Source organism: Carlito syrichta, unplaced genomic scaffold, assembly GCF_000164805.1.
Source record: "Carlito syrichta isolate Samal-C Ts95f unplaced genomic scaffold, Tarsius_syrichta-2.0.1 Scaffold305227, whole genome shotgun sequence".
Taxonomy (NCBI): domain Eukaryota; kingdom Metazoa; phylum Chordata; class Mammalia; order Primates; family Tarsiidae; genus Carlito; species Carlito syrichta.
Genome location: NW_007249323.1, coordinates 133,718 through 151,300, shown reverse-complemented (window position 1 = coordinate 151,300; position 17,583 = coordinate 133,718). Strand labels below are relative to the sequence as shown.

General features: G+C 43.7%; 1 protein-coding gene across 2 annotated transcripts in view; it reads right to left on the bottom strand.

Annotated features, from left to right (window-relative positions):
* LOC103263707 (transcriptional enhancer factor TEF-1) overlaps positions 1-8,099 on the bottom strand; it is a 186,977-nt gene extending 178,878 nt beyond the window's left edge. The window contains exon 1 of one of the 2 annotated variants that reach the window (XM_008061380.2): positions 7,904-8,099. In XM_008061380.2, the coding sequence (XP_008059571.1) occupies positions 7,904-8,060 (157 nt within the window). In that variant the 5' untranslated portion in view covers positions 8,061-8,099. The remainder of the gene's footprint in view (positions 1-7,903) is intronic. The other variant, XM_021714105.1, reaches the window with a different exon arrangement.
* Positions 8,100-17,583: the final 9,484 nt, after the last annotated feature.

The following is a 17,583-nucleotide window of genomic DNA, read 5'->3' as shown; positions in this document are numbered from 1 at the left end:
GTAGCGCATGCCTGTAATTCCAGCTACTCAGAAGGCTGAGGCGGAAGGATCGCCAGAGCCCAGCAGGTCGAGGCTGTGGTGGCCGGGAGCGGCCACTGCACTCCAGTCTGGGCAACAGAGTGAGACTTCAACTCAAAAAAATAAAAATAAAAATAAATAATAATCAAAAGTAAGTTTAAAAACCACTACATAATCTTTTTCTCAAAGTTCAGAGTTAGCTCAGATAAGTCTGTCTGACTCACTCTCTCTTTCATTCTCAAATATACACATGTACGTTCCCCCCAAACATAAATAATCACACTTTGGGCTGCCCCACCACTAAACTGTGTATACGTCTAGTACAGAATATACTTCCTTCTATATCAGTACTGTAGTTAGCCGTACAGACTGGCTCAGTGGCAAACGTCAGTCCTACAACTTATTTACTGTGTAACCCTGAGCAAGCAACTTGACCTTACTGGGTTATAGCTTCCTCAGCTCTAAAATGGAGATAATTACAGTACCTACATTTTGTTTTGAGTTGTCTTGAGAAGTAAAGAGAACACATTCTAAAGCAATGAGACTGCCTGGCGATGCTTGAATAGGTCAGCTATTTCAAGATAATTTCTATCTGTTGTCCTCACTCACAGTCTGAGCACAGTATGGGCCTACAATAAAGGATTTATAGATCAGATGGAAGGTCAATTTCTAGTTCTTTTAGAAATCACCACTCTGTTTTCCATAGAGGTTGAACTAGTTTGCACTCCCGCCAGCAGTGTAGAAACATTCCCTTTCCTCTGCATCCTCACCAGCATCTGTCTATTGTTTTTTGTTTTATTAATGATGTCCATTCTCACTGGAGTTAGACCTTCCATATGACCCAGCAATCCCCCTCCTGGGAATATGCCCAGAGGAACTCAAATTATTCTTCCAGAAAGATACCTGCACACACATGTTTATTGCAGCACTATTCACAAGAGCAAAAACATAGAACCAACAATGTTGCCCATCGAAACTAGACAGGATTAAAATAAAAAGTGCTACATATACACGATGAAATATTATACAGTCATAAAGAACAAACATATGGACTTCGCGGCAACTTGGATGGATTTAGAGTCTGTAACACTCACTCGGTGATCTATCACAGAAACAAAGAACTGAGGCCCACATGTTCTCACTCATAAGCAGACCCAAAACACTTACCATATACTATAAGAAAGGGATTGGCAGTAGCGAGACACTGCCAAAGGAGGGAGGTATGGGCGGGGAGACATAATATCCCTAAGGGTACCTGATCTCAAACCAGGCAAAGTGAGGACCAAAGGGAGGCTCAAACTTTACCTGTACGATGACCACTTGCATATCTAATCCTGAATGTACCTACTTCTTTAAAATAAAATCAAAAGCATTTCTATTTGAATAGTAAATAAATAAATAATTTATGAACCACGTCTTCCTGGAGTCCTGGGACTCATCCAGCACCACAGCGGAGCTGCTAGAAAGCATAACTTGGTAATAATTGAACATTCTTCCCTTTCTTCTTCCCTTATGACCAACTCTTGAGCCATCCTTAATTAGCTATTTTTCACCAGAATTGCACAAGGGCTTACACCTTGCGCATAAACCTCTACATACCCCCCACACATTGAGCTTCCCAATCAAAATGCTGATGACGCTGGCTCTGCTGCTCTCACAGGAACCAAACTATTTCAAAATCCCCCATTACTCATTTGTTCTGAGGATTTCAGAATTAACCCTTACTCTGCCACGGTGCCTGTTTTGAGCAGAAATCCTTCCTGCCTCTTCAAATAACATGTACCAACAAAAATGGCAAAAACCAGGGGTTCTTTCTCAACCTAATTAGACTGTTAAGTAAGCAAACCTCTTTTTATTTTTCTTTCCCTCTTTCTTCCTTTCCAGTCAGTTCCTCTAACAGTAGAGGGCCTTGGGGCTCCAGGCTTACTCACCAATCTTCCTAGATTCAATTCACTTCCTGGATGCACATATTCAACAAACATTAGTGACACCTTCTATGTTCCAGGCATTGAAATATAGTCTGTGAGAGATGGGTGCCGGCTTTAGGGAGCTTCTAGGGGCACAGCTCTTGTGTTTCACATTTCTAGCCAATCAACTTGAAATAACACCCGGAACCATAGTTCAGAGGGAGGAAATCAAAGATGCCACACAATGTTCAGATGGAGAACTGGGAAGAAAAGTTCAGCTCAGGTCCCAAGGGTCACTTTGCCAAGGCCTGGTGATCCCACAGGGATCAAATTCTATGGCCATTACCACATCTGGGACTCTGGGGTCTCCACAGAAATAGGCTACCTTCTCCATCCTCAAAAACATGTTGTGAGCCAGGTTCAGTGGCTCAGCCTGTAATCCCATGCCTTTGGGAGGCTGAGGTGAGTGGATTGCCTGAGCCCATGGGTTCGAGACCCGCCTGGGCAGGCGAGACCTCATCTCTACAATAAATCAAAAAAATTAGCCGGGCATGGTAGCGTGCGCCTGTAGTTCCAGCTACTTGGAAGGCTGAGGCGGAAGGATCGCCAGAGCCCAGCAGATCGAGGCTGTGGTGGCCGGGAGCGGCCACTGGACTCCAGTCTGGGCGACAGTGAGACTCCAACTCAAAAAAAACATGTTGTGGGAGGATGACTTGAGCATTTCTTTGATTAGTGCTCTGGATCAGGAGAAGCATGGGGACTGCAGATTCTACACTCTGTCCTAAACTAACACACTCATGCTTGCTGTGTGCACTCTCATTCTGATGTTCCCCTGTCAGTCCTGCCACCAGCTGCCTAAGACAGGCCCCTCCCTCTTCCATCCTGTGCTCCTGTGAAGTAAAGGGGCAAGTCCTGTGCTCCCCTGGCTGACAGGGCACAGGTGAGCAACTGGGGAGGACTAGTCAGAGACACTTTTCTCCTCACCTTCTCTGGTTGGCTCTCTAGGGCTGACCAGAAGACCTGGCATCCCAGTAAGAAAGGGTCCATCCCTGGAGCTGCCCTAAGCAAGGACCACTAAAGACATCTACTCACAAAAGGAAAAGTCACTGCACAGTCATTCCTCTGTCCAGACTACTTGTAGGATCCTAAGGCACTAGAACCTTCCAGACAACTTCCTGGCCACCATGGAGGCCAGCCTTGTGATCCGGGATCCTCCCCGCTGTGTTATTTGAGATGCTTTCTTCCTGACAGCATCAGGCCAGGTGCCCTGAGCACTGGTGGCCAAGAACAGGCTTCAAAAGGCTAAGTGGAAGGCGACCATCTTCAAAGGGCTCTCAGACTTCTCAGAAAGCTCTGGCACACAGCCCTGACCTCAGGTCAGTTTCCTGCAAATGAACTTGTGATAGCTCCATGAGGACAGGCCCCATGTCTGTCTGATTCATCACTGTATCCCTGATAACCCCTAGCACAAGGATGGTATACAGCTGCTGTTCAATTGGTTGAATTCATGTATAATGGCCTCTACCAAGGAAGGAACAAAAGCACAGTAGAAAAAGCCCAGGCTGTGGAGGCAGACAGACCTGGATTTGAAACCTTCCAGCTATACCATTCATATTGGCCTCGTGCAGGTCACTTTATCCCCTCTCAGCCTCAGTTTTCTCAACTGTATAGTGAAGATCCTAACACCAGCCTCAAAGCACTGTTATAAGCATTAGATGGAAATTATATGCAAAGCCTTTAGCATAGAATTTCATCAACACTTATATAGCTTTCACTGTATGCCAGATGCCGCTCAAACATTGAGAGGGGAGGTCCCCAGATCATAACTGGTTCATTAAATTCAAGCAGCAGTCCTACAAAGATCTGTTTAGTACTCTAAAGTTGAGGAAACTGAGACACAGAGAGGTAAGAGAACTTGCCCAAAGTTTAATATCTAGAATTGGGAGGGTCAGGGCTCCTATTAATTATGAAGTTCAAACTGCTATGTGCTATATACTGCGCATCAATAGCAAGTAATCAGTGAAGGTCAGTCCCCGTCCCTATCCTATTTGATAATGGGGTATAACTGACAGGTTTTCAGTTGCAAAAAAAAAAATCTATGCAGGTGTTTTCATGATTCACTGTTTGTTTCGGTTTAAGCTATGGCCTGCTCATCTGAAATCCAATTTCGGACAAGTTTGTTGATCAAAAACTTCCCTCTCATCTTGCCATCCTGCTATCTCCTGCCCACAACCTGCCAGAAAAAGAAACACACAACTATGTAAAAATAAGATAAATGAAAAGGAAAGACAGACAAAAACAGAGAAAGAGAGGGCAACCACAGAAGTAGGGATGCATGCCCTTAGGAACAAAGTCAGAAGAGGTCGTAGCAGAAGGCAGAAGCAGTCTACCCACATGGAGATCAACTACATAAAACCCCAGCTCTCTGAAGCCCAAGGTAGCAGAAAAAGAATTAAGTCATCTCCCCCAATGGCTAAAACTTCATCACCAAGAGTTTTCCTTTATTTTCTCCTTTATAAGATTGCACTGCCCTGCTGCCAACCATGAAGGAAATTTCATTACCAAAATAAATCACTTGACCTTGTTTCTCCAATGGCTCAGGATCAGTGACATCACAAAGCACTCTACAAATGCTCAGAAATACTGGAATAACCCCTTCAAGTAAAAAATTCTTGGTATTTCACTAAAAGACTAAATCATTTTTATTTTACTGCACAGAATCCAAAATGCTTTCAATGTTTTCATTTTCAAAACCCTTAGAGAAAAAGCATGCTCTTTAAGACCGCAGGAAACCCCAACTCCTGGTCTGGTTTGTGTCCTGATTCATGTATGAAAAGATGGGGAACAGGCCAGAAGCCAAGGAACGGTAGCTGTGGCCCCACATTGCTCACATGACTCAATCCCCGAGGGGCTGGGGCCTCATGGAGGCTCCCAAGTCAACTTCTCTCATCCTCAAAGTCATAGGCAGTTCAGAGGCAGCTCCCAGACAACTGAGGCAGTCCTTTTAAGAGGTTCAGTACCCATCTCCCACAGTCCTGTTAACTGCCATGTTTCCCTTCCAAAGCATGAAGGAGCATGACAGGGATTTGAGTGGGGATGTCTTCTCAAAGCATCTGCCTGGAGCTGTTGGTGGCTGCAAAACAAGTGCAGCAAACGCATCTCCCGCACCCCAATCAGGATACACCACCCTATAGCCTGTGTGCTCCACTTGTTAAAAAACCCATAACCAATAAGATTGCTCCTCTCAAATGAGTTATAATTCCTAATGTTGACTGTTCAAAAGGATTGCCCCAGTTTAAATTGTCAGCCACCAACACAGTCACTAAATGTATTAACTGAGTTAAAGAAAACATAATCCATACATCAAGAGCATGAGTACTCAGGAAGCACTCAGAACTTGAGTTACCTGGGGCACTGAAGACAGGTTCCCACACAACACCACATTTATGAATAACTGATCACCTCGTTCAATGACTAGTCATAAAGTCACAGCATCATAAAATGGAAAAGTCCAAAGGACCCGTGGACATCACTGACTAACCATCTCTTTTCCAGAGGAGAAAACTGAGACCAGGACGAAGGGCAAAAACTATTTTTTTTTTCTTTTTCTTTTTTCCAAACTCAGAAGTTCTTACTAAAGATTCACTATTAATAGAACTACTCAAATCCATAACTACTCACTATGTTTCTTCCTAGTCTACTGCCTCTAAGACTCAATTACCAACAAGAGCTCTTACACAATTATTTTCATATAAAAATATTTTTATGACTGAGTTATAGTCAAAGTGGTTAAATCTAAAAGAGCTGCTATCTAAAAAGTAAAATGGAGTTGACAAAAAATTAACCTTTTCTCTGAATTATATTCTTAGCCCTGAGAACTTATTTCTGAAGGGACAGTACATTTTCCAATGTTTCTTGTAAAAAATGAAGTAGGGTAGTTATGCCCAACCAGAATTTCCAATAATATGCCATTATTTTAGATTAAAACCATTTCTGGGTAAACAAATGGGAGCAGTACAAGATAGTGTCCTAAAGCTACCCTTCACTGCGAGTAATAAAATCATCTTCAAAGAAGGTTCGAATATTAAAGTGCTTTTCTCCGTCTTTGAGAGAGAGGAGGAGCTAGGTGGGTACAGTGGCTCCTGCCTGTAATCCCAGCACTTTGGAAGGCCAAGGAAGGAGGATTGTTTGAGCCCAGAAGTGTGAGATCAGCCCGGCGCACAACATAACAAGGCCTCATCTCTACAAAAAATTTTTAAAACTAGTCAGGCATGGTGGCACATACTTGTAATCCTAGCTACTCGGGAGGCTGAGGCAGAAGGATCTCCTGAGCCCAGGAGTTCGAGGTCGGAATGAGTCGTGATCATGCCACATTGCACTCCAGCCTGGGACAGCGTGAGGCCCTCAACTCAAAAAATAAAATAAAATAAAAAATAAAAAGAGGGATAAGAGCTGCATTTCATACTTGCATTCAGGTATGAAAATAAGACATTCAAAGCCAATAACCGGGGCTGAGGAAGAGGAGCCCAGGAAAGACACTAACACACAGAAGATGGAGGGCCCTGAAACTTTCTCTCCACAGCAGCTGAGATGGCTCACCCTGAGTCCATTTCACCCGACACGAAGAAGCTTCTTTGACTACTAAGGATATCATGAAGAATAAAAAATACCAAAGGTTTGCGCTCGCCCCCTCCCCTGTGTGAGGCAGGCTGACAGACTCCACTGCTGCGGAAAGCAAAATTTTCCTTGTTTCCATTACATCATCCAAGTTGGAGACGGGGAGGGCGGGGCAGGGACACAGCTGGTGGCAGCTGCACCACCATCTGCTTTCTCCTCAGCCGTGTGAGCTAGTTGGAGAGCTAGTTGGAGCCACAGCTTCCTACGGCTCCTGACAGAGGAGGCTCAGTATTAAAGGTACAATACCCTATTATGGAAAAGACTTCAAATTATGTAGAAATAAATCACTCCCGTGATAAGTTAACAACCTCAGGTAGGCTGCTGAGCTGGTTCTCTTTGAGTTTAGCTTATCTGTTTGCGTCTCTTTTGACTCAGCTACAGAGCAAACTCTGTCAACTCAATGTGCCCAATTAGACAAGCAGAATGTAGGAGCAACCACCTGCCATCTGCTTCCCAAAGGTAAGCAGCCAAAAAGCACAGGTCTACAGCTGGAAGCGTTTATGGAGGGGAAGAGGCAATGCCCAAACCCAGCAAGCAAGCCCCAGACAGGCACATGGGCACTCGTGACTGGCTGCCTTGGGCATCCTGACCCATCTGGTTAACAGGTCTTGCCCTCCTCGGGACCCTTGGTGTTTCCTTCAGAACACCCTGCAAGGCATCCCCCGGAAGGAAGATGGTGGGAATGGGGTTGGGGGGCTAAGTCCTTGTCTGACCATTCAACTGCAAACTGGCAGCAAACCAGTAGTTCAGGAGCTGATCAAGCCCATGCACATGTTTTATCTGGCCTGTACAGGGCTGTTGTTTTTGTTTGAAGTACTGGCTTTTGTAAAAGAGAGTTCATATAAACATCTAGATTGCTGGCTCCTCCTGGGGTGTTTGGCCGGGGGGGGGGGGGGGGGGGATGGAGAAATCAAGAGATTTAGCAGCACCAGGACTTCATTCCCATAGTACCAGTTATCCAGAGTGAAGTGACAGAGTTTCCTTTGGGTCATTCTGAAGAATTTGTCCCCACTATTTGGTGTCTGCATATGGCCCTGCACCTATCTATGTTCTATTGGACCTCGAGAGCTTCTGATGGAATGCCACAGAGCATGGGGAAGAGAAAAAGCCCGGGGAGTGATTTTCAATAGTTCTTTACTGACTCTCCTCTTTAGCTGAGGTTAGACCTTTAGATGACCAAATAAAATTCTACCAAGATCTTTCAACCCAATGAATGGATCTCACTAGAAGACCAGCTACAATCTGTCTCCAATTGGAACAGCAGGTTGTAGTATTTCAAAGAAGCGTCCCAGGCCACTTACCATACATCTTGCCTTCGTCTGATAAGATGATTTTCCTCCTCCCACACGGCGGATAGATAGCCAGGGCCTCCTGAAAGCTCTGCTCAATGTCGGGGCTCCAGACCCCTTCTGCATCATTGTCAATTGGCTTATCTGCAGAGTCACTCATCCTTTCCATGTTTTCGGCAGGACTCTCACTGCCGCTCCAACTGCTGGGCTCAATTTTGGCGGTGGGATTTTCCAAGCCGAAGCCTGGAGTCTTTTCAAGAAAATAAACCTAAAAGAGAAATCACAAAATAGTACGATAAGGACACAGTAACCATCAATATACTACTCCTGCTAGTTCAGTTGCAAATTATTCAATTGCCAGCTTTGCTTAGAGAATAACGCCTAGTGGAAAACATGGAATTCTGAAATCCAAGTGGTTTTTGTTCTTTATGTATGATGCTAAACACCCAACACCCCTACAGAAATGCAATGGCAGGCAGAAGCTGGATCATCTTCACAGACAAGAGGAAATTCTCATCCAAAAATAGTGTTCACTCAGAGTTGCAAGTTTACAGTGATTCATACAAAAACCACTTGCTAGGTGCCTACTACCAACCAGGGACACTTTTACTCAATGATAATCAAATCTCCAGAGCAGAACAAGTTGTTTGTAAGAAAATAAAGTAAAATTTTTTAAAATGTCTGCTTCACTGTGCAACTGGCATCATAACTCTGAAATGTCAAACCACCCCAATATGAAATCACCAAGATGCAAGGGTGGCAGGATCAAGGAAAGAAGGAGAACAATTATTCTGATATCACAAATATGCTACAGAGACAGCAATGCCAACTGCCCTGGATGTACAACATTTATCAGGTCACTTTTATACTCTCAGCTCCTAGATTGTCACCTTAAAGCAGGAACTATGTTGTCCCCATCCCTGTCCTTCCCGTAGGGCCCACGACAGATGCCTAGCACACATCTACATGGGATGCTTCATCTGTAGCCTACTCTGAATCCCTGATCACATGAAAACTGTGAGGGAGTCTTGCATTTATTTTTCTATAGCACTGAAGATCACAGAACCAAAAGAACTATTTCTCAAAGATTTACTCTCCTTAAATTATGCATGTAACCTATGGTCATAAAGGGATAAGCTTTCCAAACAAATGTCAAACTGGCATAACACCAATGTGAAAATGATCTAATCCAGTACTCCCTGCTGTTTGGCACACTAACATATCAATATTCCTTTGTTGAAAAGGCATCAGATCACTAATTCAAAGGACTCCCAAAAAAAGCGGGGAAAAGAATTACACCCAGAGATTGATTGAAAAGAGGAAGCCTAGGGCCTCAGCAGGGAAGGCCTTGTGCTACCAGGGTTCCTCCCCTAACTGCCCCCTCAGGCCTATGCAATACGACAGCAGAAGCACCCGTGTGGGCAGCAGGTGCTGGTAAGGTATCCATGTGGGAAGCAGGTGCTGGTGGCCACACCCAGCACCAGGGACTGCCCTGTGCTCCAGAGCTGTCACCTGAGAACAAGCAACCTGTCTTCTCTCCATCTCTCTCCTAACTGTAGCCCATTCCCCTGTGCTCCCCACCTGTGTATATCAACATTTCCCAGGTGCAGAAACTCAGAGGCACACGGATATCACGCAATTAATGATATAACTTGTGGGTCCTTTCAACTTCTTACAGCTTTGTAGACTTGGCAGCACCTGGATTTTAAAAACTAAAATAAAATAAAGGCCAGGCTCAGTGGCTCAGCCTGTAATCCCAACACTTTGGGAGGCTGAGGTGAGTGGATTGCCTGAGCCCGTGGGTTCGCGACCAGCCCAGGCAACTTGGCAAGACCTCAGCTCTACAATAAATCAAAAAGTCCCCGGGCATGGTAGTGTGCACCTGTAGTTCTGGCTACCTGGAAGGCTGAGGCGGGAGGATCACTGGAGCCCAGCAGTTCAACACTGGGGTGGCCATAAGTGTGCCACTGCACTCCAGCCTAGGTGACAGAGTGGGACTCCAACTCAAAAACAAACAGACAAAAAAAAAAAAAAAAACAGACAACAAATCCTCGGGTTGTCTGCCTTTAAATGTTACCATCAAGTCACCATTCAAAGAACTTGTCAGCAAAATATTTACTACCTCTTACCAACATATGTACATTTACATGGGACCTTTTAAATCACCAAATGTTCAGGTATAAATTATGCCACAAGAAAGGGTTTGGTGATTGACACCCCAGATGAACTCTATGATGCCTCCAGCATGGGCCTTTTGAACTCTTAACAATTACCACTTCTGTTGGAATCTAAGGGTCTTATGAAATTTTGAACTAAACTGTACTCTATAGAGTCTGTTCCAGCTCCAAAGAGGTTCCCTGGAGACACTATGCAAATAAGAGTGAACTCTTCAAGTATGGCTAGCCCATCTCTCTCTCCACCCTCCCTCCCAAACAAAACAAAAAACAAAAATGAAACAAAACAACTCACACATACAGAACCACCAGTCAGTCCTGGAGCTCCAAGGAGTTCACAGCAGTATGAATTCACTCCGAAGAGCCATACTTTAAGATAAATACAAGGTATGCCTGGTACTCAACCAGGAGAGCAGAGAGGTGGGATCTAGAACCAAGAGGTATCTCAGAAGCGACTGGGGACCTCTGTTTGCCTAAAAAGAAGATTACCATATAACTGCAAGCCTCGGAGTCTCCAGACCAAAACATCCAACCACCCACATTCGATGCTTGAGGTCGCCATAAAAACTTCTCCACTAGGCATGCAATCTACCCTTGAAAACCACCAGTAGCAGGAAACTCGCTGCCTCCTTCGTACTGCCTACCTTCACAGTGACATGTTGAAATTCTTACATCTATTTGGGCTAAAATCCATCTCCTGGTGAACGTCTACCCACCCATTTCTTGAGGGTCTTATCCCATCCCTTGGGGGAGCAAATATCTTCCAAGACACCCACTTAGGCATGACAGGAGCAGCCCCGAGGATCCTGATTATCTCCCAGACTAGACACCATCATCCCTCTGCCCACCCCTCATGAATGCACCTCAGTTCCTCAACAGTCCTCAATAAATAACACTCAGAGGTAGACTTATTTTCCACTAAATAGTTAAGCTTCCACCCCTCAGGTGCAGGTCCTGAATTCTGTCTTTTGTACAATGGGTTTCAGAGCTAAGAGGAGGAGTTTCTGTTTATCTCTATTAGTTCTATTTTTTTAGCCTTAGCCCATGGCCCAAAGCTGGCAAGATCCTTCTGAATCATAACTGCCAAGCTTATATCCTTAATCACTGAACAACCTTTGAAGAGCTGTCTGTCACATGGGGGAGGGTATAGACTTACTGCGTGGAAGTTCTGAAGACTATTCTGACTCAACATAAAAATCTTTCTGCTAGTTGAACTACTGCACAAGGGGCAGACTGCAGAAGACAGGCAGCAGAGTCTTGTAGACAGTCCTTTCAAGTTACTTCTAAAGCTATGAATCCAAGTCCTCGGTTGCATGGGGAACATAACATTAGCCAACATAACGGATCTATCCACTTGGTAAGTACGGGCATAGTTCTAAATGCTCACGTGTTTGTATTCATTTACTGCAAAAGGAAAGACTCTGGGTCCAGGCTCTTGCAATTTGGTCAACTAGAGCTCAGCAGGATGGAATTACCTTCTCTGAACATGGGCCAGAACACAGCCCCAGAAACTATCAGATACAGAATCCACAGAGTTATACAGGCCTTTAGTTTTACAACCGATTGTAAGATGAGGCCCTGTATGGGCAGAGAGTTTCCGATCACAAGGCTGGAGCTGGCTGGGGAAAGCTCCCCGTGCTGGATACCAAAATATCCATTCTGGCTCCCCATCCCTTAGGTTCCTTTCAGCCCAGCTCAAAATCCACCTCACGCTGGAAACCACCCTTGTATCGGGTGGCTCTGAAAGTATCAGCCACACTTTAGGAGTATTCTAATATTGTCTAGAGTTGCTTAACTATCACTCAATCTGCCTCGATTCTGAATGTATAGCAATAAGCCCCGATTATAATCAACATTAAGATCTAAACAATTGAATTATGCACAGAATGTCTGTACCTGCAGAGCTGATATCTTCACTCCCTGCACATCCTTTAAGCAAGGGAGCCAGCTTTCACTCAACTCAGCAAATGAAGAACACAGAACTAGGGGGAGAGTGTGGGAAGGGGGATTGTATAAAGAGTCCGTTGGATCTAGGTTCCAAATCTGCTCACCTATCAGCCATGCTGCTCAAACTAAATTCATCTCTCACAAGCTCAGGTTTTCATTTGTCAAATGGAGATAATACATTCAATCCCATATAGAAAAATCACTAAGGAGTAGAGGGTAGCCATAAAGATTTAGTAAGATCATGGGCAAAGGCACTCTGCCATCTGTAAGACCATGTTCATTTATGTTCAAGTCCATTCTCTTCAGACAATGGTATGAATCCTGTGGTGGAACGGTGAAGAATGAGGACACCTCCTCTAATGGTTTGTTTTGGGAAATCAATTTACTAAGGATCCTCCTCTTTAAGGTCTTCAGGTGACTGAATGAGAAATTTAAATTGGTGACGAACACTTTTATTTCTAACACTCATCTTAATCTGGGCTTATTCACGGGACCGATAGCTTTCAGACTCTATGGGCAGTGTGGTCTGGGGAAATAGCCCTTTCTACAGAATGCCTATAAGAGCAGGGAAAAAAGCCTTGTTTGTTAAAAATACATTTTTTAAAATGTGTATGTGGCCCCCCATGTGCCACAGTTTCCATCATAAATGCTTTTCTGAAAGATTCTTTTTTCCTGAAAATCTCCCTACCCACATAACAATAAACTCCAAAAAACAACTTTTCCCATTGATCTAAGCATCCTGTTAACTGCCCCAATAGCCACATTCCCTATGGATCATTCTTTCACAATAACCTACTGACACTTCAAAAAGAGCCACATGAGTACAGAGAACTACCATGTGTGCATTCATCCAATACACATTTTATTACACAGGCCCGGAAGAGAAGGGTAAGACAGTCAAATGTAGGTGCTTCTGACATAAACTCCATTCAATGAGGGATGAGATAGGACACAGGAATCTGCTACATTTTTCATCTTAATTCCTCTGGGTCCATCATAATGTAAGCTTCTCACCTAGTTCCAGGTTAAATTAAATAAAGGGTTAATTTTAACTAACTCTCATGATTAGTGAGATGCCATTGAACATGAGGGTTATCAAAAAAAAAAAATCCATATGGTCTGTTTTAGCCAGTGCCTTAATACTCTATAAGGTCACAGAAAAGAGCTGGGTTGAAGTTAGGGCTCTATGTCTACCTGAGTAACCCAGGACCATATAGCACTTGTAGCTCCCTTGTGCCTCAGTTTCCATCATTAACTCTGAAGGAGGCAAACTTATTCATTAGGTAGAGTTGTGTGATCCCATAGACTCTAATAACAGAACGTAGTAAGTTGTTTTGCTGTGGCTTCCCCCAGCTGCACCCCAATGTCCATCCCTGAAGGCACAGACAATTACACAAATATACCCAGTCCTAGTACAGTACCTGGCATATAAATTATCAGTGAAAGAATGAACCAACAAGATGTCACCAACATTCTTTGCTAACATGTGACCAAATTTATCGCCCAAACTTTCCATGAGAAAAGGAAGCATTTCGGCAACTTTGCCATTCCTCGTTCTGACTCTTGCCAAGACTCCAAAGAGTAGCAAAAGCCCTAAAGAAAATCACCAAATTAGGAGGATACAAGAGGACAGACTTAAACCAGTCATAGTGTGAATGATGAAGAGTTGGCTGTCTGATCCAATTTCTTATTTATTAATCAGGATTATTGACAACTAATAGTCCTTCTCTGTTAGAGAGATAAATACAGTTTGGGTCCTCTAAGACAGAGGTCCTCAACCCCCAGGCTACAGACCAATACCAGAGCGGTGGATGAGCAAACAAAGCTTCATCTGTATTTACAGTCACTCCCCATCACTCACATTACCACTTAAGCTCTGCCTTCTGTCAGATCAGCGGCGGCATTAGATTCTCAGAGGAGCACAAACCCTATTGAGAACTGCACATGCAAGAGGTCTATGTTGCACGCTCCTTATGAAAATCTAATGCCTGATGATCTGAAGGGGAGCGGAGGCAGTGATGCTAGCACTGGAGAGTGGCTGCAAATACAGATTAACAATAGCAGTGAGGCTTGACTGCACACCTCCATCAGTCCATGGAAAAACTGTCTTCCACAAAATTAGTCCCTGATGCCAAAAAGGTTGGGACCACTGCTCTAAGAAATAAGCTTCTTTTATCATTAACAAATCTTATTTTGAGGGGAATAGTAACTTGAGATACTATATTTTACCTTCTCTATTCCCCTTTTCTTTGACCAATAGAGAAGAAAAGAACCAGAAGATGACAGCTACCAGGAAAGCTATAGGTGAGGCAAAGTGACAAAGACCAGAAGCAAGGAGATGGTCAAGGAAGAAATTCATACAGACAAAAAAATGGTAACAAAGCACATTTGAGTGAGTAGGTGAATGGAAGAGCACCATCTGGAGAGAGACAATGGGAGAAAAGCTAAGAGAAAAGATTTCTAATAGCCCAGAAAAAGGAATAAACGAGAGTAAGAACTATTTGAGGGTTTCTAAAAAGAGATTCACATGATTGGAATGATATTTGTAGTAGAAAACTTCACCAAGCATTTAATGGCTTGAAGGTCACTGTGATCTTAGTGAAAGTCCAAATTTTCCATATAGGAGGAAAGGTGTCTCCCAACAAAAAGACTGGGGGGAAAAGATGCTTTACTTCCAACGTGAACTGGTACCTCAAATCCAGGTTCTCCCTGAACCAGGTTTCAAGCATGATGTCAGCAGCTTTTGCCTACAGCGTCTTTCTTAATCACTGCATGCCCCTGTTGAGTATTATCCCCCACCTTAGGAGATGCAGAGACCTAGATAGGTTGCCCAGAGTCATACACTTCACAGAATTCAAATCCAGGAGTCATTTTTCAGATAGAATGCACACTCACGGGAGTATCAGACACACTATACCCTCACTAGGCAATGGTATGTAGGCAATGCTGAATTCCCAGTTCTGCCCACGACTGACATCATCAAGCACAGTCTAATTAATTCCTAATGAATAGTGATGATCCTGACTCACCTCCCTCGGCAGTTGAGAGGAATGTCAGGCACTAATAATGGTTAATTGCTTTTGCATATGTAAAGTTGGGCCGTGTGATTATTTTCCTACCTTCTCAGACACTCACCAAACTTGTGGACTGAGAAATACATGTTAGGCTCTGCAGCATGTATTTTGTAGTCAACCACTAGAGAAATGGATCTGCAGAACACATGTCATTGTCAGACAGACGGCAGAACTCTCAGGGAATGCTGATACTGAGAACTGAGGCAACAACTGCCGCGGAGCTAGCAGCAGCCAGTGAGCCTCAGTGCCAATAGCCAATAGGTTCCCTCTAATTTCAGCAGGGAGGAGTGGATAATTACTCCTTCTCATTTTCAAAAATCACTTCCATATCAACAGAATCCCATCAACAAGCCAATACCTCTTCACCAAGCCCCGATGCTGAGCATCCCATTAGAGGACTTAGCATTGCCCTCCTGAGATCCCCTGATTAATTCTCGCTCCATCAGCCCTAAGTACTTGCCCAGGTGACAGCTCAAGAAAAGCTCTGATTGATTTCCTGCTATGCAGCTCTGATGGGACCACTCTGTATTACCAGCCTTTAGGGGAATCACCTTCCCTATCCCCTTATGTTAGCTATTGAGAACAGAAATCCTGTCCTTTCCTATCTCCCATCACCATCACCAGTCAAACTGATTCCTGCTCTTCTTCACCAGTGGACTCCTTCAAAAAGACAGATAGAATGCACAGTGTCAGTCCCAGTGTCAGGCAGCCTATCCTGTCGACCATTCTGAAGTACAGAGCTCATTTCAAGATAGTGCATTTGCCAAGTGACCATGAGCTGGATATAGTCATGGAACCCTAGGAGGTGGACATTTTAACTTTGGACAACTCATTCCAAACCTAGAAACAGAAGCTTCTTTGCTGCTCTAAGAGGGAAAAAAAATGCCAGAGTTTGCAGTAAGTAGCTGTCGGTATTTCAAAAGGAAAACTTGCAAGCCTTTTCCCAGGAGCAACAATCAAGGAAAACCCTAAGACTGACTCCCCAATTTCAGTAGGGTCTGTAGGGCGAACATACATTTCAGGCAGACTAACCAATTATAATACTTACTAACAATTTTTAAAACGCCAAGAAAATAATACTCCTTAGCTTCTAACAGATGGATAGTATTACTTTTTTAGTTGGTAAGATTTACCATCAGATTATCATGATACCTCAGCATTTAAAATGACAATGAGTATAAACTAAAAGTCAAAAGTAGACAGACAGTTTATATTTTAAAAGACATCAACACACAAATACATAGACTGTGCATAAATATATACATCACTTCAAGAAAGTCTACCTCAGCTACATAAGCAGATGGAACGTCTACAAATGGGCCCTAGACCATCAGAGTGCTGGCTCCCAGCAGGGTCAGTCTATGGGAACACACCTGGGAAGTCATTCTTGCTTGCAAAAGGCCAATGGAGACTCACTCAATGTTCCACAGTCTGTTGCCAGTCAACTTAATGGTAATGTTGGCTCTGGTCTCACTCCGTGTCCCAGCAGCTGACCTGCCCAGATGTGGCCCCTTGGCTGATTCAGAATTCTAATTGTGCTACATCAGAAACAGTCCTCCCTACTCTACATACAAAAATGGTCCCGGGCCATTTTCTCCAGCTTCTATGACTTAGGATGTTTCTCTCAATTCTGGCAATGCCTCCACCTCTCCCAGATTATATAGACAGGTATGTGGGGAGGAGCTGGGGCGGCGGAAAGCCATGGGTAAATCTACAGGTTACTTCTGATTGGGCCACAGGCCAATCAACAAGAAAAAATTTGAATCAAGAAGGCATTTTAAAGAGCTGAATTGTGAAGGCCAAGACCTGCTCTGGTTCTTCTACCACAAACACTGGCATTCAATGCTCTCAAAGATCCCACAGATCCACGTGGGTCTCACTGGCACTTGCAATGGTGACTCCAAAAATCTAGGCCCTAGAAGGATAAAACTTCTTTCCTGTCAACGTAAGGTTGACACAATTCATCATATTTTTTTCCTTCCTACCCTCTCAACCATCCGAAATCAGGCTTCATTTTCTGGTGTGGGTGTTGGGTCTACCAATTTCTAAGAGATCAGTGCATGTAGATCTTGACAGTGTTCCCAAATTACACATAGATATTTTCTGAGTCCCAAAACGTAATCATAAAACTCCTCTGAAACAAAAGCAGATCCTGTGAGACCTCTAGAACCTAAGACAGTGTCATACAACATTAGGATACTGGATAAAAGTGAGACAAGATAAACTAACCTGTTTGAATAAATTCAGCTCCTGCTCAATCTTGAAGAAGAAAATCAAAGCTGAATAAGCTGATTGACTTATACTGTCCAATATTAAACCTCATTGCAAAGCCTAGTCACTAATTGTACGGCACTGGCACAATGATAGACAAAACAGGTCAGTGGATCAGAATAGAGAGTCCAGAAACAAATTCATACATATGCATTCATTTGTGACACTGAATTGCCCTGAGTAAAAGATTTTTTCCCCTAGTAAATGAGTCAGGTTAATTGATATC